This window comes from Fusarium solani (genome assembly GCF_023522795.1).
Source record: "Fusarium solani strain SB1 chromosome Unknown bctg00000000, whole genome shotgun sequence".
Taxonomy (NCBI): Eukaryota; Fungi; Ascomycota; class Sordariomycetes; order Hypocreales; family Nectriaceae; genus Fusarium; species Fusarium solani.
This window is the reverse complement of record NW_027072157.1, coordinates 259,290-285,760: the sequence shown is the minus strand read 5'-3', so window position 1 is coordinate 285,760 and position 26,471 is coordinate 259,290. Positions and strand designations below refer to the sequence as shown.

Below are 26,471 nucleotides of genomic sequence, written 5' to 3'. Positions count from 1 at the left end.
GCAGACCAGATCGTGGATAAGAACGAGGATGGACATGCCATTGTGGCAACATTCAGCTTTTGGAGCTGTCAAACAATGATAGGAACTTAAGAGCGGTGATATTAGACCTGCAGTTACATTCAACTCCAGAAGCTATGGTCTCCTAAGGCCTAGACCCGGGTTTACCACAAGGCAAGATGTTATCTTACCAGATCAACCATCTGTCAAAGGCAAGGTTGGCCCCAGCATCCGCTCCGCTGAGCCGGAATTTTGCATCGTCTGTTGGTCCCATCCATCCTTGCGATGTGGATTTGTTTACCCCGGACTCAGCTAACCTTGTTTAACGAGACCATGATTTCTTTTACGTAAATGTTTTGCTCGGGAGAGGGTTTCCCCAGGTTTGTTCGCTAAATGTCGCCAGCAGAGTAACCAACAAGTCAGCATGGGTTATTAATGGGAGGAGCAGCATCACGAGGAGAGACGAAATGATGTGACATGTCGTCAATTGGTATCTAGTAGCTATCAGGTGCGTCTAATAGGATGCTTCTAATAAGCGTATCGGAAGTTGGGGTTCTCAAAGTCTGTGAGATCCTGGAGAGCAGCGTTCTCATCCTCAATGACTGGGCCCTGGGCATCACGGAGCTTGTTCCTTCGGATGAGCACGTAGCGGAGGATGAGGGCGATGAGGACTTGGCCGGCGACGCAGCCGATGATGAGCTTGCAGCCGGTCTGGTAGATGGGGGCTTCGGAGCCGAGGAAGCCGTGGGGGCCGATGATGTTGCCGATACAGTAGGCCTTGGCTTGTTAGCTTTTGAAGAGTGTGATGTTGGGAGTCTGAGGACTTACAAGGAATACAAAGGCTGTGGCAGTTGTACGCTTGGTGTAACCACCAACGTTGGAGGCGGGCATTTGAAGGGCGACAACAAGAGCACCGACGAACGAAGCGCACTAATCACGGTTAGAAGGGATCGTTCAAAGGTCAATTGGGTACACTCACAATGTAGTAGCCAGCAAGAAGACCTCCCTTGTTGGTTCGGGGAAGCTGCCAGAACAGAGTCACAGCAACAAGAGTGGGCATCAACCACACAATCATGACAATGGTTCGGACATTCTTGAAGCGCGAGGCAAGGTAAGGACCAGTAAAGTCAAAGACAACCATGCAGGCACCATAGGGAATACCGTACGCAGTAGTCAGAAGAGGGTCCTTAGTGAAGCCCTTGACGATGAGCTTGGAAAAGTTGGCAATACCACCGTTGATGACCTCGTTGAGGAGAGTAAAGAAGAACAGCAGCCAGATCTGCGAGTCACAGAAAACTTCCTTGATCTGGTTCCACTTGATCTTGCGGTTGAAGACACCGGTGCGGTTACGCGCGCTCTGGGCGATGAGCATGGCTCGCTCCTCGACTGTGAACCTCTTGGCCGTGAGGATGTTGTTGGGGAGGAAGAAGAAGAGGAGGATGCCCCAGCAGATGGTCAGACCGCCGCAGAGAACGTAGATGATGCGCCAGACGTCCCAGCCCTTTGCTTGGCCAACGCCGTAGAAGAGGATGCCGCCAAACATGCTGCCCACGCCGTTGAAGCAGTAGAAGAGGCCTGCTCGCGAAGGCTGAGATTCGCCGCGGAACCATTGGGAGACGATGAGCATGAAAGCAGGGGTAATGACGGCTTCAAAGGTACCGAGGAGGAAGCGGCAGACTGCGAGGCCGGCAAAGTTTTGGCAGGCTGCTGTGAGGCAGAGGATGGTGCCCCAGGTGATGACGAAGGAACTGACCACCGTGCCGGTGGGGAGACGCTGGGCGAGGTACGAGGCTGGCCACTCTGCGAGGAGGTAGGCAAAGTAGAAGATGGAAGCCATCCAGCTGTACTGGTCGCTGTTCATGCCGGTAGAAGTGAACAGGTCAAAGACGGCAGAGTAGCCAAGAGCCTGCTTGTCGATGTACTGGAGGAGGTAGGTGCCACAGAGCAGAGGCATCAGGGTCCAGTCGACCTTTCGACGGAGCTTCTTGAGGGCGTTCTCATCCGACATGAGCTCGTGGAGACGTGAGTGGGCGATTCCATGGTCTCGGAGGAAGATTTCTGCTTCGTCGAGATCTGAGATGGTGCCGGCTTTGAGATCTGCCTCGACGTCATCGTTGTCGATGATGGCGGGCTTCTTGTCGACCTCGATGTCTTGCATCTTTGTGTCGGTCATGGCTGAAGTTGTCTACTGAGGAGGTTGATTGAGGAGTTGGATGAGTTGCCTGTCTTCTCAATGGCAAAGGAACGGCGAGGAGCCGCCCTTTTTGTGCTCAACGGGACCCATGATGAGGGGACGAGTTCAAACCACCCCAGAAACGAAGCTTAATCCGGGGAAGGGCATGGGTGAGAGGTCCACTGATAGCAGCCGGGTAGTGGAGTTGAAGAGATACCGCTAACTTGGGGATAAGACGAGGGGGTGAGAGATAGCGGGGGGTAAGTACCGTCGTATCTTGGGAGTTCGTCGAGGAGCAGGGGGGTGGGCTTGGCTCCGGCATACTGCTAAGTCCCGGACTCCAGATCAAGGTGCGAAGATGAGATATGGAGATGGGAATAAGACGTATCTAGAACGGTGATAAAGGTCGAACTAGGAGATGGTCTGGCAAATGATGCCTCTGAATAGGCTATCTCTGTATCAGATGATGCTGAGTTTGGCGTTTCTTGGCAGCTGATCGGATGTTGAGGTAGATTCCGAAAGTTGATGATGGTGATGGAAGAGGCTGATGATGCTTGATGAGAATGGATTAACACGGCTTGAGATGGATAGACACGGGAATCACTTGGGATACAGACGGGCATCGTTTGGGATAGTTTTGTATTCCCCCTTGAATTTAGGGATATTGCTAACCTTCACCAACCAACCCCCAACCAAACACCTCGCTTCAACTCAACTCTATACTCACAACAACAGCAACAACACTCAAACTCCTCTATACTCTCGAACTCCAGACCTTCTTTCCTCCGAACCAAGTCTCCTTGACCTCGGCCTTGAGCAGTTGAGTTGCCTCCCACTGCATGTCCACCACGATGATGTCGGCGATCTTACCCACCTCGAGGCTTCCTACACGATCATCCTGGAATACACTCTTTGCCGCTCCCGCTGAACCAGCCACCACCGCCTCGCAGACTCCTAGACGGAAGTTCTCGTTGACTACCTCCTCGCACTCGGGCTCCCTCGCCGATCGACGGGTTGTGGCGACGTAGATGTTGTGAAGGGGATTCCACGGTGCTGTTGGGCTATCGCTGCCTAGGGCTAGGAGAGCTCCAGAGTCTGCGAACTCGCGGTACGCAAAGGCTCGCTTGCAGCGGTCTCCGATGAGACGAGGCCAGGCGCGGAGGATGGCTGGGTCGGCGTGGACAGGCTGGATGGAAGCTGTGAGGCCCAGCTTGCCGAGACGCTTTGCGTCTTCAGGGGATGCTACCTCGAGATGCTCGATCCTGTGTCTGCCGCCAGCCTTGCCGTACTTTTCGAGCATGTCTACCGCCATGGTGATTGCTGCGTCTCCGATGGCGTGCAGGGCGATCTGGAGACCTGCCTCTGCGGCCTTCTTCACCACGGGGTCGAGGTCCTCCCGGGTCCAGATGGGGGGTGGTGATGGGGCCGTGGCGTACGGCTCTGAGAGGAAGGATGTGCAGGCATCGATGATGCCGTCGCAGATGACCTTGATACCCGCGATGCGCAGATCTGGAGACTTCTCCTTGTTGTACTTGGCCGCTAGCTCGATGGCTCGGTCGACTTGGCGGGCTCGCTCCTCTGCTGTGTCGGCGGGCTTGATGATCCAGTACGCCGTGATGCGCATCGAGACTTCTGGATGACGGGTCTTGAGCTCGGTGAGGGATTCCCAGGCTGCCTCGTCCATGGCCATCTCGATGAGACCTGTGTATCCAGAAGAGTTGTAGGCTTCAAAGGCTGCGAGCATGCACTCGATGCGGTCCTCATTTGTGGCCACTGAAGCCTGGTGAGGCCATACAATGGATAGCACTGAGCCTTCGCTCAACACTCCTGATGGTCTGCCCTGCTCGTCTCTCTCGATGATGCCGCCTGGGGGATCAGCCATGTCGGCCACCTTCATCTCTTCCAAACCCGCCGAGTTGCACCACGTCGAGTGCATGTCCTTTGTGTCGACGTAGATAGGCCGCGAGTCAATCTCATCGAGCAGTTTGGCCGTGACGCCGTCGGGAGTCATGGAGTGCATCCACCCCTTGGCCATGATCCTTGGCACATCCGGGTTCGACTTGGCATAGTCTCGCAAAGTGTTGAGGATGTCGTCAAGGTTCTTACAGTGCTCGAGTCCGACCTTGCGCAGAGACTGGCCGAGCAGCAGCAGGTGCATGTGGCCGTCGATGAAGCCTGGGAGGATGGTCCTCCCCGCGAGGTCCTGGACTGCCACGTCAGGGCCGCTGAACTTGGCTGACAGCTCCTCTTTTGTGCCGATGGCTTGGATGATGCCGTCTTTTACAAACATGCTCTCGGCAAACGTCGGCTGGTCGGCGAGGCTGGCCTCGGACCTGGTGAGGATGCTGCCATTGATGAAGAGGGACGCCATGGTGAAGGTGCTGCTACAGGAGGTGAGATTACGACAGCTTGAGTGAGAGCAGAGCTTCAGCTACTTGTACTCGGGATCGTATGTTTGCTGTTTGGCCTCTCCGGCAGCGGCCCGGGTTGGTTTGCGCCATGCAGGAGAGCCCCTCAAGGGTGGGTAGAGCCATCACACGTGCCTATCATTGCTGTGAAGGCTGTGGTGGTGTGGAGGCTTCGCGCGGGGAGCTACCGAGGGAGAAGGTCGAAAAGGGCAGTGAGGTGCGGCGCCGAGGACGCTGAGCTATAGGGACTGATAAAGAGGAGTTGGTGGTGAGATAACTCGAGTAGTGTTTACCAGGCTGACCTTCATCAAGAGTATATCTCGAGTACCAACTTCAATAATCACCTTCAATAATCACCTCTATTCCCGTGTCTTGTCCCCATCTCCGACTGCCAAGCCCACCAAAAAAGCAAGCCGTGACCGAGGCCGTGGGATGCCACGACTCCACACACCAAGATCCAAGTTCACCGGGTGTGGGGGTCTACGGAGGATTTTGTGGATGGTAAATGCCGGGACCGGACTCGAACTCGTGGGACCCTTAAAAAGGGCCTGAACTTTGTTACACAGACGCTGTTTGAGGGAATCGATTGGATGGTTGTTAGTAAAAAGATGGGGGCTGGGAAAATCGCTCACGAGAGATGATCTTATCAGATGCAAAACAAAACGTCATCATGCGAGCCGTGAGGATCCAGTCTTCTAAGGGTCAAGAGCCCTACTCTGCGAGCAACCCGGCGCCTTCATCTGCGCTGGTGCTTGAACGAGATGTTCCCGTTCCCGATTTGAAGCCTGGGCAGGTCCTCGTTCGCGTCCATGCTACGACCGTGACTCGCGACGAGCTGACCTGGCCTGAGTCATACCATCATGAGCTTCGGATTCCCGGGTACGATTTCTCCGGTGTTGTTGAGAAGGTTTATGAGGAGGGGAGGTTCAAGCCTGGAGATGAGGTGTATGCTATGGTTAGCACCAAGAGAGGTTCGACCTGGGCTGAGTATGCGATGGCGGAAGAGGACGAGTTGGCTTTGAAGCCGAAGAACTTGTCTTGGGCTGAGAGCGTCACGGTTCCTCTTAGTGCGTTGACGGCGTGGCAGGCTTTGTTTGTTCAAGCGGGCGTGCCGGAGCCAGACTTTGACGCGGCTGCAAAGATATCGACTGGGCGGACCCTACTCGTGACGGGATCGTCGGGCGCAGTTGGTTCATACATTGTCCAGCTTGCCGTCTATGCTGGCCTACAGGTCGTCGCCGCGTCGAGTTCTACGGAGCGAAACGACGAGTTTCTTCGGTCGCTAGGAGCACACGAGGTTGTCGAGTACAACGAATTGAGCATCGTCAAGCGCTCTTTCGACATTGTTATCGACACCGTCGGCGGGAAACCACTGGCTCAAGCTTGGGATCTCGTGACAGACGCTGGGAGTCTCATCTCTGTGGACTCGAGCAGCTTCAATTTTGCCAAGACGCCACCGGCTGGAAAGGAGCACGTCAAGGCTGTGTTTTTCATCGTTGAGCCTTCTGGGCACCAATTGGGCAAACTTGCAAAGGCGTTGGAGGTGGGGTATGTGCGACCTTTTTTGGCAGAGACTTTTCCTCTTGCTGAGGTGAGGGAGGCGTATGAGAAGGCCAGTGGGAGGATGGATAAGAGGGGAAAGGTGGTGTTGAAGTTGTGAGTGTGGTGAGACTATCGTGACGGGGTAACAAAAGTTAGGTTGGAGTTTACTCAAATTGCATAATATGCTAATTATAATAATACATATCTTATAAATCAAGCTATTTTGGACGTTTCATGTCATCGAGAAGTGGTCAAGTTTGTTGTGTTGCTTTGGTAGTTGGGGCTACCCTGTAGTATCACATTGAGTCAACGGCGAAGATGGTTATAAGTGAATAGCAACCACGAGCTGCCGCAATATTCTGAAGTAGTATATAATCTTCAATGGGTTCTTTTGCGACACGCTCTTCAATCTGCGTCCCTACTATCATGACATTGCAACCTGCCATCTATACCGAGCACGCCGAGCACCGAGGACCCACAGCCTCATGAATGCTTACCCGAATCAGCGATGTACCGTCCAACCCGGCATCGGCATGTTACTAAGCAAAGCAAAGGATATTTAGGATCGCTCTCTCTATCGTAAGAGCTAAACTAGCATTGAACTTGAGGTCAAGGTGTTGCAATACGGGAGGGGTTGAGGATCTGCCTAGGCAAAGCTTGATGGCGCAGCGCTCACATATCAGTTCACGGTATGAGTGAATGCCCGCTTACAACATCTTGATCGACGAACAAAGAGCCTCTTGACGATCCATCACAGGCTCGTAAGGCTGACGTTTACGACGAAGTCGTAAGCATCCGTTCACAGGGACCATCCATTGCCAATCAAGTTCAAACTTCAAGTTCAATTACTAGGGGTATTTGCTCCGAAACTCGGTATAAACGCGTCAGCCAAAAAAAAAGTCCAACCATTCCTAAAAATTCACGCTTCCACCACACTTTTTGATCCTTCATAGGAGTGCTACTGGATAGAATTAGCTTTCTGGCCCACATGAGTTTGTTTAGTGATTACTGACCTGCCCGAGCCTCCCATGACTTGTAAGGATCGGTGGGCTTCTTTGTGGGATCTACGGATCCATCGAGCTTCATCTTGAGCTTTTCCTTGAGACTTCGCTTTGGGGCTGGCTTCTCAAGGTCTTTTGTGTGTTAGATGGAGATGGAGATGAGGATGCGATGGGGACTGACTTGGCTTGGTACTTGTTGTGGGCTTGGATGTGTCAACGAGTGTTGTCTCGGAGACGTTGGCCGTGGTGTAAGACTCGGAGGAGAGTTGATGCGACATGGTGAATGTGTGTATGTGGGATGCTTGTACTCTGTAGAGTGTACTGAATTGTATTGTATTGATGTCTTGGACTCAAATCTCTGGCATCTGGCGAGGCATTCACGTCTATTTGTACTTTCAGCCCTGCCTCACATTTGTAATCCTGCAGAGCCCCATTGACTCACCCACTCCACGACGTGTGCGCCCTTCTCATGATCCCATCCCATCACATCTTGTCAGCTCGGCAGCGTCTACAGAAACTAACGCTGCCCGGTGTGACGCACCCTGGCCTTCGGCGAGGCTCACAGAGGTTAATGGGTGCTGCGAACCCCTGTAAGCCGAGCTACCAAGTGGGGTTATCGACTGCGCTCTGGGGCTAACCGAAGCCGAATAGAGTCCAAGCCGAAGCCGAAGCCGAGTTTTGTCAAGCCGAGAGGTGTTCATACCGAGAGAAGTCAAGCCGAGACCGAGATTTATCATCAACACTTCGGCTTGAAATGGAGGATACGCCCTTGCTTCGTCGTCTTAATGGACGCCCTCAAGCTTGCGACCCTTGTCGCGCACGCAAAGTTGCGTGCGATCACGATCAGCCCACCTGCTCGCGGTGCAGGAAGAGGAAAGAAACATGCGTCTACACCGTCACCGAGCCAAGGACAGCGAAGAGGCAGCGCCTCCGACCTCGCTCGAGTTCCTCTACAACACCGTCGCCGTCTGCGCCTGGGTATCTCGGCTTCACCAGTCACAATGCCGTGTTTGAGGAGACGCGTAATAGCTTGAGTCTTGTCCATGGACCGCCTGTTGAGGTTGAGGCTGGGGTTAGGAGGGTGCCGAGGGTGAGGGCATGTTTGATTGAGATGCCGTTTCCTTTGAAGGAGATGTGTCTCATTGTTCTCAGAAACCTCCCGAAGCCGAGTGATGATGTCTTGGGTCATCGCCTGCATTGTCGGGCTGATGACTGGATCATCACTTGTGTGAAGAGGACCATCGAGGCGCTCCACGAGTGCTGGGGCGAACATCTCAGCAGTCGAGATGACCTGCGGCTCGAAGAGATGGGTCTCGCCATCTGCAACAACACGGCCCGGCCTGTCCATGATGAGCACATTGGCGGCGCTGAGTGGATGGATCAGTTCTCGGGCTCGAATATTCGTTGGGAATCACTCGGGTTGATCTGGACGTACTGGGATGGGTCTCCTGGGTCAAATCCGCAGAACATCGTGTCGTGTTTGGGGTATTGCATTGAACTTACGAGGAATTTTACCACGGGGAATGATGTTTTGCTTTACCTTTGTTATCGGAGAGCAACGATCGAGTCTCTGATCACAGGAGATGCGGGTATGTTTACTTTACGCTGAGTAGGGTGATGCTAACCTCGACAGGTCTGTTGTGTTGGCGATATCACGCAGATACCGTCTCCCTGATGACGTTTCTGGGACTACACGCAGGATTTGACAACCCAAATTACGTTCCGACGTTGAGCACAGAGAATAAACGCCGAATAGCTGCCCGCGTCTTTACAATCGACAAGGTCATGGTTTCATTCACAGGACGTCCACCTCTCCTCGGCCGTCGCTACTTTTCGACCCCCCTCCCTCTGGATATACGAGACGAAGAGTTACTTGCTGATCAGGAAACTTTGACGCGTGCGGTGCAGGCGTTGGATGAGCATGGGTGGAATAGAAATGGCGAGTTGCACTCTGCTACTCTCACGCGGGCTCGTGTGCAGATTGCTGTTATCAAGGATGAGATGCTGGAGATTGCGCTTGAGAATAGCTCCAATGTGTCTATCACCAGTCTTCTGTAAGTTTTCAACATTGGATGCTATGAACTTGCTGACAAGAATAGCGAGGTGAAAGCCCGAGCCGAGAGAACCGTAGACCAATTTCCACAATCCCTCATCTACCGCACCGAGGATCTCAGCGACCCAGATGCCGATATAGAGATTATCTACGCGAGGATTCTTGTTCGGCTGGAGCATCTTCAGAACCTCTTCTTTGCGGAACGATTACTGTTGCGCCTTGGACGTGTGGATGATAGCCGGTTGCTCGTCATCAGCTTCGAGATGGTGACGCTTACCCTCGTGTTTTGGACGCATCAGGATCGGTTTGCTGGTGTCAGACGGGACTTTGAATGGCTGGTGGGTCATGTCCTTTCAGTATTGGACTAAGCTGACTGGTTATCTAGTTAATGGCTTACGCTGCCCCCGGAGGAGGCATCCTCTGCCTTGAGCTCCTTCGTCCGACATTTCACGGCACACATCCAGACTGTCCCAAATTGAGCCGGTCAGCGATAATACAGAAACTCAGCCTTCTCATCGGGTTCCTCGACTGGGTCAGACCTCCGGCTCCAAACGCTGATCTCTGCGCCGACTGCAAGGCCGTCATCCAAGGTGTTCTGGACCATAATCTCAACGCCCCCATCGCGGGTGGAGGAGCTCTGGAGACGCTTGATTGGGAGTTTCCGATGCAGCTTGACTTCAACTTTGATCTGTTGGATACGTTCGATTGGCTACGAGCTGAGTAGTCTATTCTGCCTCCAGGAACTTTTGGATGGCCGTGTTGGTTTCTTCTGGTCGCTCCAGGTGTATCCAGTGTCCAGCGTCCAACTTGACAGTCTGCAACTTGGGAGCCCATGATGCGAGCATCTGCTGCTGCTGGAGCATCGATTGTTCAGGCTCTTGAGGAACTACAAAGAGCGCAGGCTGGGAGATTTGGAAGTCGTCAAAGCCTTTCTCGTCTGGTGCGAAGAGATTGTCCACCCACATGCGATACCACCTCGATGCGCCCTTGTATCCATCCGACACCCCAAAGGCTTTGAGATGCTCTTTTTGGAGCTCTTCGGTGTACCATGGTCCGATCGTGAGTCTGCGGTCTTCGGTGACGAATTGCTTCATCATGCCGAGGGGATGGAACCACTCGTCCCATGCCTGTCGGTCGCGACAGAAGATGAGGCTCATTGCAGCTTCAGCATGATTTTCCAAGGTTGAAGATGTAGCTGAGTCGGCTATCCATGGGATATATCCAAGCATCTCAAACCCCAGGAATTCCTTGGTCATCTTGTTGATCATGTCAACGTCAAACGGCGTCCCCAGCTTGGGAGGTCCAACGACGAGAAAGACGAGGGAGGACCAGCGGTCTGGATGATACGCTGCTATGCGTGATAGCAGTGTGGCGCCAAAATCGTGGCCAATGCCGACGACCTTTGGCAGGTTTAGGTGGTCGAGCAGCTCAATCAACTCGTCTCCCATCGCTTTCAGACGGTATTGGTGGACATCGGTCGGTTTGCTGCTGTTGCCGTATCCAAGCAAGTCGGGAGCCAATATCCCGTATCCTTTTGATGAGAAATGGCGGATCTGATGGATCCAGTCGCTGAGGGTGGATGGAAAGCCATGGAGTAGGAGGAGCGTGGTGTTTCGAGACGTTGGCTGGATGTGGACGTAAGAGTATGAGTTGCCGCTACGGGCTACGAATGATTCGCGTCGAGGTAATTCGAGAGCCATATTGGATGCTGAGGTTCAAGATGATGCTTGGGTGAACTTGGGCGCGTGGTCTTGTTTCGGAGCATTTATACTTGGGCGGACAGTTTTCGGCCACATTTTGTTGTTGTCTGCGGAGGCTTACATGGACGCTCCCACTGGATGGTTGACGACAGTGATCATCTTGAAGACATTTGAGCATCTGCTGGACCATTCACCCATTCGATGGTGATTGTTAGATCACGATGAGATGAACTTGTTCAACCAACGCGTCGAATGCGAATAACGCGACAACAATGCATGTTCACGACAATTGAAGATACCACTACGAATCAGTAACATACTTGTCGTAAACCTCGGCATAAAACTTGCGCCCATTCTCACGATGACTCCGAATCTTGGTCCTCAGCTGCGTCTCACCCCAAGTATCATACTTGCCCGTGACAAATGGCGCGTCAATCGACCGACCCTCTCCCGACTCATCACCGGTTCCAAACCTCGAGAAATGCTCCGCCAGCGAGTTCAACGCCTCGTCTCTCGTGAGACTGCGTCGCACGCCTTGGAAAAAGGGCACGCTGAAGCGCTCGCTCGAACTTGAGAGGACGCGGTGCGTTGTCGCTTTGCAGACGCCGTTTGTTACGACTTCAAATGCTTGGCCGATATTTACTACGAATGTTCCTGGTATTGCGGGTGCTTCGATCCAGTCACCGGCTTTGTTGAGGACTTGGAGGCCTTTGACATCTGGTGATGCTTGCAGGAGGAATGTCCACCATCCAGATGAGTCCTTGTGGGGACCGACGCCTTGGGTGTTTTGTCCGTCGGAAGCTGGGTAGTGGACGAGTTTGAGACGGTGTTGATCTGAGAGATAGGAGAAGAATATCTCATCTGGGAGATCAAGGGCTTTTGCGACTAGCCGCAAGAACCTCTCGCCTAGCTTGGTCAATTCCTCAATGTAGCGCTCTACCACTGGTCGCAGCTCTGGCAAATCGGACGGCCACTATTCAATCAGTGCTTGAATCATTGGATACGATTGACGCGACCAACTTGGTTCGGACCACGCAAGCCATCGTACAAAGGCGAACCCTCTGGAGCCTTGGTGAGCTCGGTAGCCAGCTCAACCTGCTCACGCTGATCGCATCTGCCGGCCGTCGTCTCGGTCCCAGCGGCGCTGTAACCGAGGAAATGAGGCGAGTTCTCAAGTGCGATTTCTCGTTTAGCGCGCTCCGGGAGGGCAAACAGTTTGGGGAGGACGTGTACGAGATTGTCAATGACGGATTGGGGCACTCCGTGGTTGGACACGTAGAGGAAGCCGACGTCGGTCAGGGCGACGCGGAGGCTTGTCCGGATGGCATTTTCGCTTAGGGAGAGGTCGAGGATTGGGAGAGAGGTGAAGTCGCGATGAGGCATTTCACAGGAGGTTTGTAGATGTGAGTTTATTGCTGGATTTGTTTAGATAGTGGCGGGGTTTAATGGCATTCAGAGCACGCAATAATTGGACGCCATGTTGCATTCGATAATGACTTTGTCGTCAATGAATAGCTTCATTCGTGATACAATTGAGATAAATTGAGACACGCTCGAGCAAATGACACAAGACAAACACGGAATATCCCATGCCACTACCCAATATTGAGCCTCGGTCTACACAAGTAAGAAGCCGTCGCAATCTTGACTCGCCGACTAGGGTTGACATAAGGTAATTGGCGTGGGGGGCGCTATGACGCAGGGCACCACACCCTCTACTGTAAAAACAAGGAAATCTTCAAGGGAAAAAGGCAATCTCTGGTGGCGTCCATCCATTTCCTGTTTCCTCCTCTCAAAGAAGAAATGATGGCGAGGGAATAAACGCCATGGGATGGGAATGGCACCACTCAGATTGATCAAAATGCGCGCATGTCACTTTGGAGTATGCGCCCGGAAGCTTAGCTTTTGTGCTAGACACGGACGGCCAAGACCACAGAGAGGCACGGCGCAGGTACCAAGAGATTTGATGGAATGGCGCGGCAGCATGGTTCGACTGGCGACCTGACCAGTTAGCTGGGCTGATGGACACAGGAGGAATCATATCTTGATTTAGAATAAAACCCCTATGTACGTAACCTGTTAGACATTTCGGCTCTGCGCAAGTCATGTAACCGCCGAGATTCAGTTGAGATCTGTTGGGACCGCACCCGCACCCGCACCCGCACCCCCTATTCTGGAAAATCTGGAACACGCGTACAACACAGGTTTGACAAGGCCAATCCAACAAGCTCGGTGACCACTGGGGTACGCGCACCGCGCTAAGAGAACCCCGGGGGCTAGACTTGAAGCTCCGAGCAAGGGGGTTGGCTCCGTTCCGTTGGTGCGTCGTTCCCAAGGGGGCGCAGTTTCGTTCTTGTCCGACGGATTTTCGTACTCTTCTCGCAAATCTCGCATCTCGCATTCACTCCCTCCTCCTACGGGGAAGCTTATTATACACGGATAATGCACGTACGCGTATGCAGGGCCGTCGTCAGCTTCGGCTCGGCGAGAGAGCTTCGCCGCTTAGTGAGACTAGACTCTGATCCACAACTGAATCGCCCATGACACTGAGAAAAGACACAAGGACAGATAGAGAGGGCAGGAGGACACACACACGGAGAGTCATATCGCTTTAAGCTCTCCTTCTAGAAACCCCCCTTCTACTGCGCCGTCTGGGGAGAGTCTTGGCTACTACACCAGCCAACGACGCCTGTCGGATGGCTAGCCTTAGCTCGCCGTCCTGTCGATAGACTTGCAGCCCGCCCACAAGCCACTGCCGGTCTAGACCTGCTGGAGGCAATCCACCCGCCGTCTCGTTTCAGGGTCCTGTCTGTTTCTCCACGTGGAGCCAGTTGCCAGTTCTCTGCTGTCCCTCTGCCAATTGAGTGTGGTCTGGGCGTAGCCTGGTCTGCCTGCCCCAGCCTGTCTCTAAACGAGGGTCCGTCGGTCTTTTTTGCTAGCTGTACGCCCTCATGCTCCTTCTCCATCGGGAAAGGGGGCAAAAGACGGGAGGGACACGACGATGCTCATCTCCCTGAAAGAGATTTGCCCCCGGTGGGCAAAGTCGAGACGTGACGCGCCATCGTTCGAGGTGGAGAGTCGATTGGCTTGGGGGTTCGACTTGGTTGCGAGCTGCGCCGTTCTTGAGCCATGGCACACTAAGCCCCCCCTGGACGGGGGCAAATGGCTCAGAGAAAGAGGGATACATATCGTGGGAGGGCCAGCTACTTTGGTGTCCATGTTCTGGTGAGCTCTGTCCCGATTTGTGCTCAGTTTGTGCGACCTAGACAAGACACTCCTTTTGTCCCCTTCATTTCGACATCGACCTTTTTTTTCCGAATTACATTACAATCGAATTCATTCCTTCGGTCGAATATTACCCGCGAAACACGAGTCGAACTGCGATATAGTCTGCGATAATGGGTCGTGACCAGATCTTGACCGCCCGCGCGGTCGAGGGCATGATCGCCGACGGACACACTATTGTCATATACGAGGATATGGTCTTGAAGCTTGACGGCTGGATGGACAAGCACCCTGGAGGACGACTGGCTATTCTTCACATGGTGGGGAGAGATGCCACGGACGAGATCAAAGCGTACGTTGTGATAAACTCGGTGTTGTGAGGCTGAAGTTGAGGTTGAAACGAACGACACCTGATTGGACTGTTGTAATCGTTTCCGAAAACCTGGGACAACATTTTTATTTTTATTTCCCTATGCGGGGAGGCTTTCTATTCTAAGATTCCTAACGATTTCCGGAATAGTTATCACTCGGAAGCGACTCTAAGGTCCATGAGACCCTATCGGATCGGCCGGAAGCAAGGGTCTTGGGTCAACCGCACACCACCAATAAGAGGCGGCATCTTTCGCAGAGAGGCAGACCAGCTGCTGTCAGACTCAAGCGTTGCGTCATGTGCTTCGGATACAGATGAGAGTGTGGACGACAGCGTGAGCTCTGCGTCGTCGATTTGCAGCTGTGGTGATGATGCTGTGCACAAGGACTGTGGGCTTCACCACCGGATGGCCCGGAAGCCTTCGGCCAAGGCTATTAAGCACTCTGCTACATTGAGGGTGGCCAATGCTGCCATCTCCCGCGAGATTGAGCGGGATTCTGCTACGTATCCTTCTGTTAACCCTGAGGTTCAGAGGGATATCGCTCGCAAGTATCAGCGCCTTCACCAGAGGATCCACGATGAGGGGCTCTACAACTGTCCGTACACTGAGTACGGCAAGGAGATGCTCCGGTACACGACCTTGTTTACGCTGTTTGCCGTGACGTTTTATCACCAGTGGTATATCACGTCGGCCGTGTTTCTCGGCTTGTTCTGGGTATGTGGTCGCTATCTCAACTTGTGTGGTCTGACTTGCTAATTGTTGCAGCACCAAATCATGTTTACTGCCCACGACGCTGGCCATCTGGCTATTACTTCCAACTTTGTGACGGACACCTTGATTGGCATGTTTATCGCCGACTTTTGCTGTGGTCTTTCTATCGGATGGTGGAAGAGCAGCCACAATGTTCACCATCTTGTCACCAACCAGCCTGTAAGTCAACATCACCATTGAGGCTCGACTTGTACTGACAAAGACAGGAACACGATCCCGATATCCAAAACGTTCCTCTCTTTGCTACTTGCCCCTCTTTCTTCAAGTCCCTTCGTTCGACTTACTACAACTTTACTTTTGTCTGGGATGCCGCCGCCGACTTTCTCGTTCCCTACCAACGTTTCACTTATTATCCCGTCATGGGCATCGCCCGCTTCAACCTGTACCTCCTCTCTTGGCTGCACGTCCTGTCGGAAAAGTCATCTTCCCTCGGCAAGAGCAGGGCCTGGTGGATTCGACCTACCGAGATCACTTTCATGGCTTGTTACTGGTTCTTGTTCGGATACTGTCTTCTCTGGCGTGCACTTCCCGACTGGACTACCCGCGTCGTCTTTGTTCTCGTCTCACACATTGTTACCATGCCGCTACATGTGCAAATCACTCTATCTCACTGGGGAATGTCGACAATCGACCTCGGCGAGAGCGAGTCATTCGCCCAGCGCCAACTCCGAACAACCATGGACGTCGACTGCCCAGCCTGGCTCGACTTCATCCACGGCGGTCTCCAGTTCCAAGCCGTGCACCACCTCTTCCCCGCGTGCCTCGACACAACCTCCGCAAGGTGCAGTTCATGATCCGCGAGTTCTGCGACGACACCGGTGTTCCGTACTCGATCCTCAGCTTCACCGATGGTAACCAAAAGGTCCTGGGCCGGCTCCAGGACGTGAGCGATCAGCTCAACATTATGCTCAAGTGTCAAAAGCACATGGCTGAGACTGGGGAGAGCGGGTTGCATTGAGTGTTTTGAGGGTATAGACTACTAGACCTAGATGCATAGATTTGTTTTGTTAGAATTGAAGCGTGTTTTCTTTCCAGGCTGGCTATCTATCAGTTACATATTATGTACGGTGATGTTTAGGTAGACTACTTGTGTTTCAGCCACTTTGCCTAATCATATAAGAAGTGTGTTCACTATTCTTCACGCTGCCCCGCATCGTGCCTCCTTCACAAACATCACCATCGTGAATCACCGTGACCCGCTTCAAAGACCAACATCAACATCACCATGGACCTCAATCAGCAACTGGCATCCGTCTCGAGAACCGTCGAAAAGACTGCTCTCGAATCTGGAGATGAAGGTCGCATCATCACCATCAGCCAGACTTTCGACATTGATGTGCCGACACTGTGGGAAACCTGCACGAAGCCAGACAAGATCAAGCAGTTCTTCTCTCCCGTTTCGGGTGATTTCTCCGTCAACGGTCGCTTCCAGGTCGAAAACAACGCCAGCGGAACTATCGAGAAGTGTGTCCCACCTTCAAACTTTCGCGTCTCTTGGGAGTTTGGTGGCAGCACCAGCTGGGTCGAGGTCTGCATCAGCGAAGTCAACGAGGCCCAGTCTCGCCTCAAGCTATCGCACACAGCGCCCGTCAACAAGCATTGGGAAGAGTATGGCGCTGGAGCAGGAGGTGTCGGTTGGGAGATGTCGTTTGCTGGACTGGCGTATCATCTCAAGGGCGTCAAGGTCGGACCTGAGTGGTTCGGTCAAGACGAGACAAAGACCTACTTGACCAAGTGTAGCGAGGCCTGGGGAGAGGCTGCCGTGCTCGGAGGCGAGGATTCAGATGTTGTGAAGGAAAGAATTGAGCGAACGACCAAGTTTTATGTACCCGGCTGAGTTGAGATGGCCTAGTAGATCCCCGCTACCTAATTTTTATTATGCTCTTGAGATGATGGTATCGTGAGATGCGTATCTCTAAATTGTTAGGACCAACAGAAGCTTGCCTAAGTAGATAGAATGGCAATAATTGAACAAAAATAAATGTAATATATCTAAAACGCAAACCTACCACGGAGGAAGGCGGTGCTAGAGCTATCAAGGCGAAGCGTGTCATTTTGTCATGAGGACTGAGAGGAGTCTCGTCAAGCTCCGGTCATAAGGACGAGAGTATTAGCGGCGTCTTAGACTGTATTTTTATTACGACCCTAGACTTTCGTAAGAAACCCTTGACTAGATATTATGGATTATACAGACAGAACTTGACAGCGGATATTCATCAAGGTTAGGTGTGCAGCAGGATTCGTGTTAAGGCTGGACGGGTTGTTGCACATCGCTCCCCTCCATTGCTGATAAATCAGAGGTGCCGGCGTATTCATTTATTGAAGAAAACCATGTGTGCTTGTCAGGCCAGAATTCACCGTGTTGATTGAGGTGGCGTGTTCGGAACTCATCGTCGCGTCTCCGGCTCGGCCTCGAGGCGTTCGCGTGCTTCTCGCTGGCGACACGTTGCATGTACAACCACCCTGAGCGAGGATTGGAATGAAATTTTGCATACATGACGGTAAATAATGCGCTTTCGTATGATGAGATGGCTTTTCACCCGGACCTTTAGTGTATATTATGGGGTGGCAAATTGCCCACGTTATCGAGGGGGTCTCTGTCCTGGAAAGCCACAAGATGTACGACGGAGAGTACGGATTGACGGCTAGGTAGCTCATGCCCATTAATAAGGTCTGTCACAGCAGAGGAACATGCGAGTAACCTCTTCACTTGAAGGAACTCGACCGGCTCTGTAGAAGGGTCTATTGTCGCCAACAAGCAGAAGGCTGGACTCCTCATCGCCTCCGGAGCCTAGTATCACCGGTAGTCGACATCTGCCTTCTCAGATAGTAGAGACATGTATAAGGGCAAGCGGTCGAATTTGAGAAATCGTGTCCGAGTAATGGTCCGTACCACATCGTCATCGTCGAGGGTGATGTCTCGAAAGCTGGACAGCTACGCCATGTGGAACGGTTCAGTCAGCTTCTGGAGTCTAGCGTCTCAACGGACGTGACATCAGACCTCAAGATGCATTCGAGCTTCTCGTCTTACACCGCCAGCCGGGATGAAGCCGAGCCCGCAGACCTGCCCCCGCTCCTTTTCCAGGATACTGACCCCCTGAGCTAGGCCTTTGTCGATAACGATGAGGCAAGGACCTATAATATGGGCGATGAGCATAACATGTAAACGATAGATCGGGAGAGGATGCCTGGCACTGGTTCAGCCTGATAGACATATGATGAACATTGGCGAGTTGGAGGATGGTGTATAGGTAGTTGAGCAAACCGATCTCCTTAGTTTTTAAGTGATGAGGCGGCTTTCCTTTCCTTTTTATCCTATTATTTCTCCCCTCATAGGCAGAGAATACACCCCAGTAAAAGACAATGTGACTTCAGAGGTAACTTTTGCGTTAAACGGAACGCTATAAAACAAGTAAACGCTTCCTGTCTAGCTGGATTCTCGTTGACTAGTTCAATCACTCTACGTCGACTCCCACGCTGATACAACTCCAAAAATAAAAGACGACAAGCTATTCAACATCATCAACCAAGCTAGGGGTCTAATATCCAGAAGCTTCTCCGGCGAGGCTTCAAAATTTGAGATAGGAAGCTCTTCCAAGGTTTCAGTATCCGGGATTGAGTCATAGAGGAACTTTTTCAATCGCTTGGGTGCAGGGTTGAAACTGCTGATACTGAAGGAGAAGGTCTCTTCTCCAGTGAGAATTGCCTCATTGAGGATAGAGCGACAAACCCGAGATTCAGGGTTGCCATCTTGAAATAGGAGATGCAGAGTGTCTTTTCCAACCCGGATTGCAATAAGACTTGTGCTGTTCATGTCCAGATTTATTGTAAATTTAGGATCCAAAAGAGTAGCTAAGGTATCCTTTCTTAGAGGAACACCTTCGTGGAGAAGTCTGGGACCAACATTAGGCGCAGCATCCAACCTCGTGAGCAGAAAGGCCAACGATGATGTTCCCAGACCCGAACCAGCGAGTTTCCGAATCCCTTTGGCCCATCTGGCATGCCCTCGGCGATTCAAGGAGCGTTCAAGCTCATCAGGCGATATCCACCTCGCTGTCCTTGGTTCCAGGACTGCTACTGACAAGATGCCAAGCTCTTCCTGTAACTCCGCAATGCTGTAGATGAGGGATAGATCAACGGGCGCTTCCAAGCCGCCAAAGAGGTGATCACACACGTCCCATAGGACTTGGCGCTCGCTTTTGCCGTAGTCAGGCTTGATCGATTCATCCGCAATGGAAGAAATCCCCAGTAGAGCATAGACTCGATCCCTGGGGTCCGTAGCCCGACATTCCCGGAATCTCCATAGCAATTCCCGGAGTGTTCGTTCCTTACTCCACCACGATGATTGCCTTGATGGTCCAGGCATGATGTCGAGGATGGCTTGAGACTGTGGTTGGACTCGGGCTCTTAGAAGCCATGGTGCGAGGGCAAAGAGCTTTGCGTCGACGATTCCTGCGGTGCAATGGATTTGTGCCCGTCTCGCTTTCGCCACTTCTTGCAAAATCCACACCCTGGTGAACCAAGACTTTCTAGTCAACTCTTGAAGTCCAGAGTTGAGCTGATGAGCCCTTTGACTAGGAGAGGGCTTCTCCTGAATCTTGTCCCAGATATCCCTCCAGTTAGCATCTGTGCGTTTTGATGTCCGGAAAGCTTGCGAGGAGGTTTGGTGCTGGAGCATGTTGAGAGCTGATATCAGCAAGCCAGCATCCTTACTGGCTGAGCCTAGCCAGACGATGACACTGTTTGCCCTCTCATAGATACTACCCATGTATGTGACTTGGTGACCGCGCTCTGCGACGTTGCTTTGGTCAATGCATATGGCATCCACCCAGAGTATTCTGTCTATATCCTCTTGCCGTAGATGCTGAAGCGCCATATGTAGGTTCTCGGTGATAGGTAGGACTCGTTTATCAACAATGACGACTTCAGATTTCTCGCTGTTCCCCCAAGCATACGAAAGGGCCTCGTAGTCAATGAGAGTATCGGGTTGATCCAAATACGCCTGGAAGATGTTGCATTGTATCGGGAGAGAAGTCCCCCGCTCAAGGCGAAGCAGGCGAAATGCAGGGCGTTCCAAACAGAAAGGTCGATGGTGATATATTTTACTGAGACGACGCCTCCTGGTCAGCTGTAGAGCGTCGAGACGACTTGCGAGGAATATTGTGTACACAGAGGCAACCTTGCTGGCATTTATAGCGTGTTCCCTTGGCAAAGATGGGGTGTCGGCCTCACCAACGCCACAAACGACGAGTAAAGGTAGCGGCCCTTGAAGATTTGCTGCCGCTGTCTCGAAACACAGAATCCCATCGTCGTCTGCTGGATTGTGGAAAAGCTCTGAGCCGCTCAGGGGTTGGTTTGAGGTCCCAATCCTCCCCTTGATCACATTTGGCGCCCATTTTGCCAAGTTGAACCGTGGTGGGGAATTCAGACTGGGAGCGACTTCCTTTAACCCCCTTTGATTCCTAGCTGGATCGTCCTCGAGAGATTCATCCGGACACGCGATTGTGGATGAGTGTTTGTCAAGATATTCATACCATGTAGGGAGGCATTGGGATGACAGTGTGTGGTCGACGGCTGATTGAACGAAGCCGGGGGGCTTGCCCCAATTACCTGTGATACACAGGCGCTTTTGATCTCGAGACTTGTCAAGGTCGCAGTGCGCGATTCCAGATTCATGGCTCTGAGGTAATCCGACCACAACATCACCAGCCTTTGCGCATCCATCATACGGCGCGATGGCATCAACTCCAACCAAGAACCCGACCCGGATGGACGAAAATGCTTCAAGCAAATTGGGATACACGGCTGCCACAGAATCTGCGGCACTGATGTTGTCGAGCCCGGTGACTAGGACGACATGGTGAAGCCCTGCTCTACCGAGAGTACACTCTGCGCCGGTGGACTGAAGGAAGGATCGGAGGAAGACTTGGTCGAGGGATTTGGCAGCTGCCTCATAGTCCCTTTTCAGGGGCAAGATCACAGCGATTTCATAGAGGTCAAGGTCGATTGACTGCGTGGTCATGGCCACTGCCCAGGCTTTAACCACAGGTGGTCTCTGAAGGTATAGGGCAGAAGAAAAAGACGCGGAAAAACTAGAAGGAGAGGATAGTGGCCTATTAAAGTATAGATAGTAAAGATGAGAGGATGGGCAACGCGAGGAGGACACTTGGAAGGACAAAAAGGGAGGCAATCTTTAGTAAACGAGTCGGCAAGCTGCCGTCCAAAGGCATGGGGGAAGGAATGACTCTGCTCAGCGTAGAAGCGAGCACATGATCCTATTTATCCCCCGCAACAATCAGCCGCTCAGCCACACAGCCAGCCATTCGAGGCGGAGTCAGGGCGAAAAATGCCTAGGCTGACTTAACATGAAAGTATCAAGAGCCATTTGGCTCAAGCCAGTTGCAGGCCTTAGAGGATCGTGTTGTGTGCCATGCATCCCCGCGACAGGTCAAAGATACAAGCGCCAGCCCTGGCCAGAGTCCGGCCCTCTCATGTTGATGTGAGCTGCATGTGCGAACCATGGCCCTCTCTGGGGTGTTTGGTTGGAACAAAGGCCATGAAGAAGGCGAGCTACGTGACAATGAGTTAGCTACGAGACAAAAAAGGCATGAAGTTGGAACTAATATACAACATAGACTAAGAGAAAAAAAAAGGACTCTAAAGTTAAGCCCATCCATTCGAACGGGCGTGAACGGGTCGACTGTGCATGCACTGATGGATGTGGTTAAGGTTTGATATGGAAGCTTCCGAAAGGCGAAGCGCAAAGCCAAGCACAGGTCGCAAGAGTCATGACGAATCACCTTGATGTAGAAGCGTACAGACCTCTAGGTGTTTGTTAATTGCGACTTGTATAGTCGCAGGTTGCTGCTGAGGGCCGATTCAACAGCAAGCATATCTTTCGCCCTTTTAACCAACAACGCATTTGAACAAAAGAAAGTCGGGTATCAGTTAAATAAGAAAATCACTATTAGTATTTTTCGGTGTCTTGAACCAGTATTCTAGTCAGCCACCGCCAGTTCACCTCCAAGTAAATTATTATATATCACTCAAGCAGGCCTTGGTACTCTGAGAAATCGTCTGGGAAAGAATCCTGATATTATGACTATGTATAGTTTATTCTAGAACTGAGCAAAAAAGGTATCATAAAGAAACTGCGTGCTCATATATTTAGATATTCCAAGGTGAGCCGCTAAGAGCAAGACACCTAGCCGATTGCAATTGCTCAACGATAAACTTGCAACATGCCCGCTTTCACCCTCTCTAGTATCCTCGGGTATGTTGGGGAAAGGCCCAATCTCTTAAGGCATGGCTTGAGAGCTGCCCAGAAACATATTGGCGGAACCGACGTACTGTCATAGTGTTGGCTTTCGAGTTTTTTAGAGCGCAAAGAACATCGGAGTTGTAGCTCAAGAAGGAGCGGATACAGGAGCGGATACGCTCGCTATCTAGCCTGCTATTCGTCAGGACCTCGAGCATGCTGGCGTATACGGACGCTAAATAGGTAGCATTTGCCCTTGACTTGAGAAGAATACCCAAGATTTTTGGACCGTCGTAGGAAACGAACTCAGCGAAAGACTGGTCGACTAACTGAAGAGCGGTATGGAGAAACGAGGGTTGTCCAAAGACATCCGGCTTCGGCGGGCGAGGAGGAAGCCCCCATTGCGTTGGGTTCTTTTTCTCGAAAAAGCCGGTCTCCAGGAGTCGAGCCGGGTCTGGACTACAGAAAAGCAAGTCGAACCAGATCCGGGCTATCCAAGCGGCGAGATGGGCAGAAGACCCCCTCAATTCGGATTGTTCTCTGAGGATGTGTGTCAGCCTGGGAAAGATGAGTGAGCGCTCTACCTTTGAGCTATGGCAGAAGCAATGTGGGTAGAAAGGTTTCCTCAGCTCACATTCTCTCACTCAACACAGGACAGGTTTCCAGCTGCCTTCAGCAATCCTCACGTCGAATACAAGACGCTGACTCATGGGTATGTACACAGTTTTGCTGTCCCTTTCTTCGGGGAATTCATCCCAGGCGGATGTAGCTTTTTGCTGACGAGCCGTTTCCGGGCCTCTTCTTGTCCGGACCACTCGGCCCAATCGACAGGTTGACAGTGCCTGAAGTCTTCATAATAGCCCAGACTTCTAAAGTGGATGATGTATGGCCAGCGGTAATCAAGGGGAGCCCCGGCCTCTAGGCACCTTTCCAGGACAGGGATTAAACTCGGTGAACTGGCAGCCCTAGCTAGGTCGTTGGAGACGGTCTTTGTCGGAAATGCCGTGGCCCTTTCTTTGTAGTCATCAGAAAACTAGACCCCTACAAACAGAATTGGTATGAGGAATGAACACCAACATCTTCCCTTTTGGCTCAAGGTTTCTATTTCGGGCTAATTGTGTGCGTCGTTAATTGTTTGAGCATGTGTTGTTCTAAAGAACATATTCATATATTCAAAGAAGTATTTTACTATTATTATCGCCAATGGCCATTGTAAACGAGACCGTCAGCCACAGCAGCATAAGGACACAGTTATCAATACAGGGCATTAAATACCAATACCGTAGAACACCATAACCATATGTAGACAAAAAAGTATCACTGGAGTGAAATCTGCTTCTCACGGATGGTCCCGTGGGGCTTTTGCCGGCAGTTGGATCTTGTTGTGGCGAGTCCTCATTTCTCATGGGATCATCTCCCCTGCCTACGGAAGGGGTTCTATAATGAGTCGATGGGGTCGAATACAACCTACTTAGTCAAACAGGCTCCATGCGGCCAGGGGTCTGGGGCTTCAGATCAACCCAACAGAAATGAGACTAATGCAACTACTCGGGCTGGGAAAAAGACGGCAGACGGTGGAGGCAATGAGATCTTCATCGAGCCACAGAGAGAGATATTGGAGTAAAATAAATAAACAAAAATATAAAATAAATTAATTATACTCTAAAGGCTTTATCTATGATCTTACTTTTATAATCATTAGCCTTAGAAAAAGTCAGAGTATTAGGGGGGAGGTGTGCTGTTTTTTTCTTGGACCACGAGACAACCTACAAATCCCAACTCATGCCATGAACTGCTTGAAAGTTTGGGACAATCTTAATCCGGTTTGAGATTGAAACAACTGGTCCCATCAACGAGGGTCTTGATCCTTGTAGTATGGCCCTAGTGCGCTCCCCTCAATTCGATACGAGCAGTTGCAACCGGAAAATGCTAGGGCATAGATTCTGTGGATTAACCCACGAATCAGATATATCTATAATCACCAGAGATTAATCATGATGGCCAATCACTTGGGGGGCCCTTCCAACTTCAACTTGCCCCTGAGCCGCATAGCCGGGTCATTTCTGAAACATCTGGCAAATAAAACTGAGGGATCCCAAGGTGAATTGCTGAGCCAAGACCTTTGTCCACTATCTTTCGTTTCTCACTAAATACGTTCGTTTCATTCTCTGTACATTATTCCCTTGATACCCAGGTGGAAAAAGGAATCACTCAAAATGCGCTCTTCAGTCACTTCCGCTCTTCTACTCTCTGCCGCCACTGGCGGTGCCCATGCCGCTGGTTGGCAGGGCCAGTACAAGTTTGGAAACATGTTCTACACCGGACCTACCAAGAATGGGGTTACTATCACCAAGGCTACATACTCGCTAGTCCCGCCGTCCGTTCCATGCGGCTACGCTACCACTGGTGGTAACGAGGAACTCGCCTTCTGGATCGGCATTCAGGATGACCCAACTGGAAAGGACGTCGCTCAGGAGAGCTTTGTCCAGCCGCTGCTGAACTGGGCGCCGGATCAGCGAGCGACTGGATGCGAGACGGAAAACAACCAGTGGTGCGTTGCTGCGAGCACCTACACGCCCTCTGGTCAGATCGGGCAGCCTTACCTGCCCATTGAGAATGGTATTCAGCTCGACTTTGAGCTCGTGGCTGGCTCAGAGGTCAAGCAGACCATCTCCTCTGGAGGCAAGGTCATCTCGACACAGACCAACGCCGCTGGCATGAAGCCCGCCGTGTTTTACGGAGCCAACGAATGCTATCTGCAGTCTTGCGGTACCCTCCAAGGCTACACTTGGGAGAACATCACCGTCCACCTGTCTGCGGCTGACCCGAACTACGGCAACACCCTCTCGCTCACTGGTGCCACTAGTGACGGCTTTGAGACTGCTGATGGTGGCAAGACTTGGACCAACGCTGGAATCACGATCCAGAAGGACTATCTGTACTCAGATGACCAGAACCACGAGTGCAACTAGGTGTCTCAGGAGTTTTGAGAGAGCAGTGGAGTTGAGGATATGGTAGCAAATAGACAACTGGAGAGTTCCACATAATACCATCCTCTTATGCATGACTTCATACAGGAACGTGATGGAGTGCTTGAAGTAGGAGTTGCGAACGGACTTAGAAATACCTTTACATCATAGATATTATCCGCCGAAAGCAATTATCCATAACACAAGAAATAACTCTCTACAGAGAGCATAATATACTTAGAAATATCTCATAGATATTATCGCCGAAAGCTTAAGTGCTCTAGAGAGCAACTATCTCATGCTAATTGCCAACGATCAAGTGAGCCTAGCTACTAAGCCTTAACGGTGCTCATGCTAAGTCTGCAGGCAAGCCCTGCGTATACGGCGTAAAGAAGAATAAGCCGGGTATTGAGGTCATAAGCCTTTAATTATAGGTAGTAGAAAAAATAAAATAAAAATAAAAAGGCCACTACATTAGTATCAGGGTATAATACTATGATGGATTAATAGTATGTTCTTTATTATCGTTAAAGCCTAGCCCTTGAGGGGTTAACTAAGCCAGAAGATCAATATAGATTAGAACTCCGAAGAGGAACTCAACAGTTACAACGTCCCTCTGGACCCGGATACATATATCATCATCGGTATTGCAGTACAATCCGTCCATGACGTGGTAGACGACGCCGTTCGGGCTCTGACACCTTACCTCGCCCTTTTGGCATTCTGTAGCTTATCGTCATATGCCACCCTGGCGTACACCGGATTTTTCGGTGCCCTGCAGCTCTCAAGCTCCTCCTATGGTTCATCCGCCTTCTATTATGACCGAATCTTTGCTCGAGGATGCCTTCTCTTATTCTATACATATTTCCCGTCAATCTTGCAATATGCTCAACGGCTCATCGCTGTGTGAGAAAAGAAACGCCCCTCATACTGATTCTCTCCAGGGTCAAGGTCTTCCTCCGAACCTCCCCTATCAATGGCTGGTATAAACCACCCTTCACGC

General features: G+C 51.6%; 11 protein-coding genes across 11 annotated transcripts; 5 read left to right on the top strand and 6 right to left on the bottom strand.

The window, feature by feature from the left end:
* Positions 1 to 525: 525 nt before the first annotated feature.
* MRS44_000091 (uncharacterized protein) lies at positions 526 to 2,170 on the bottom strand (the record flags this gene model as incomplete). Its single annotated transcript, XM_046272224.2, has 3 exons — positions 526 to 774; positions 826 to 927; positions 977 to 2,170. The coding sequence occupies 3 exons, from the start codon at positions 2,168 to 2,170 to the stop codon at positions 526 to 528; spliced, it is 1,545 nt and encodes a 514-aa protein (XP_046129792.1).
* Positions 2,171 to 2,924: 754 nt separating this feature from the next.
* Positions 2,925 to 4,541, bottom strand: MRS44_000090 (uncharacterized protein; the record flags this gene model as incomplete). Its single annotated transcript, XM_046276089.2, has 1 exon — positions 2,925 to 4,541. One exon carries the CDS (start codon positions 4,539 to 4,541, stop codon positions 2,925 to 2,927), a length of 1,617 nt encoding a protein of 538 aa, XP_046129793.2.
* A 707-nt stretch (positions 4,542 to 5,248) lies between these two features.
* MRS44_000089 (uncharacterized protein) lies at positions 5,249 to 6,238 on the top strand (the record flags this gene model as incomplete). The annotated part of the gene is made up of 1 exon (XM_046276944.2): positions 5,249 to 6,238. One exon carries the CDS (start codon positions 5,249 to 5,251, stop codon positions 6,236 to 6,238), a length of 990 nt encoding a protein of 329 aa, XP_046129794.2.
* An 887-nt stretch (positions 6,239 to 7,125) lies between these two features.
* MRS44_000088 (uncharacterized protein) lies at positions 7,126 to 7,399 on the bottom strand (the record flags this gene model as incomplete). Its single annotated transcript, XM_046276945.2, has 2 exons — positions 7,126 to 7,253; positions 7,303 to 7,399. 2 exons carry the CDS (start codon positions 7,397 to 7,399, stop codon positions 7,126 to 7,128), a joined length of 225 nt encoding a protein of 74 aa, XP_046129795.2.
* A 476-nt stretch (positions 7,400 to 7,875) lies between these two features.
* Positions 7,876 to 9,898, top strand: MRS44_000087 (uncharacterized protein; the record flags this gene model as incomplete). The annotated part of the gene is made up of 4 exons (XM_065624223.1): positions 7,876 to 8,710; positions 8,755 to 9,175; positions 9,221 to 9,512; positions 9,560 to 9,898. The coding sequence occupies 4 exons, from the start codon at positions 7,876 to 7,878 to the stop codon at positions 9,896 to 9,898; spliced, it is 1,887 nt and encodes a 628-aa protein (XP_065479636.1).
* Position 9,899: 1 nt separating this feature from the next.
* Positions 9,900 to 10,874, bottom strand: MRS44_000086 (uncharacterized protein; the record flags this gene model as incomplete). Its single annotated transcript, XM_065624219.1, has 1 exon — positions 9,900 to 10,874. The coding sequence occupies one exon, from the start codon at positions 10,872 to 10,874 to the stop codon at positions 9,900 to 9,902; it is 975 nt and encodes a 324-aa protein (XP_065479635.1).
* Positions 10,875 to 11,175: 301 nt separating this feature from the next.
* MRS44_000085 (uncharacterized protein) lies at positions 11,176 to 12,257 on the bottom strand (the record flags this gene model as incomplete). The annotated part of the gene is made up of 2 exons (XM_046278766.2): positions 11,176 to 11,847; positions 11,895 to 12,257. 2 exons carry the CDS (start codon positions 12,255 to 12,257, stop codon positions 11,176 to 11,178), a joined length of 1,035 nt encoding a protein of 344 aa, XP_046129797.2.
* Positions 12,258 to 14,272: 2,015 nt separating this feature from the next.
* MRS44_000084 (uncharacterized protein) lies at positions 14,273 to 16,199 on the top strand (the record flags this gene model as incomplete). The annotated part of the gene is made up of 5 exons (XM_065624212.1): positions 14,273 to 14,451; positions 14,620 to 15,184; positions 15,236 to 15,400; positions 15,448 to 16,022; positions 16,082 to 16,199. 5 exons carry the CDS (start codon positions 14,273 to 14,275, stop codon positions 16,197 to 16,199), a joined length of 1,602 nt encoding a protein of 533 aa, XP_065479634.1.
* A 267-nt stretch (positions 16,200 to 16,466) lies between these two features.
* On the top strand, positions 16,467 to 17,078 carry MRS44_000083 (uncharacterized protein; the record flags this gene model as incomplete). Its single annotated transcript, XM_046276946.2, has 1 exon — positions 16,467 to 17,078. The coding sequence occupies one exon, from the start codon at positions 16,467 to 16,469 to the stop codon at positions 17,076 to 17,078; it is 612 nt and encodes a 203-aa protein (XP_046129799.1).
* Positions 17,079 to 18,701: 1,623 nt separating this feature from the next.
* On the bottom strand, positions 18,702 to 21,263 carry MRS44_000082 (uncharacterized protein; the record flags this gene model as incomplete). The annotated part of the gene is made up of 1 exon (XM_046276947.2): positions 18,702 to 21,263. The coding sequence occupies one exon, from the start codon at positions 21,261 to 21,263 to the stop codon at positions 18,702 to 18,704; it is 2,562 nt and encodes an 853-aa protein (XP_046129800.1).
* Positions 21,264 to 24,715: 3,452 nt separating this feature from the next.
* Positions 24,716 to 25,471, top strand: MRS44_000081 (uncharacterized protein; the record flags this gene model as incomplete). Its single annotated transcript, XM_046278767.2, has 1 exon — positions 24,716 to 25,471. The coding sequence occupies one exon, from the start codon at positions 24,716 to 24,718 to the stop codon at positions 25,469 to 25,471; it is 756 nt and encodes a 251-aa protein (XP_046129801.2).
* Between the last annotated feature and the right edge of the window lie 1,000 nt (positions 25,472 to 26,471).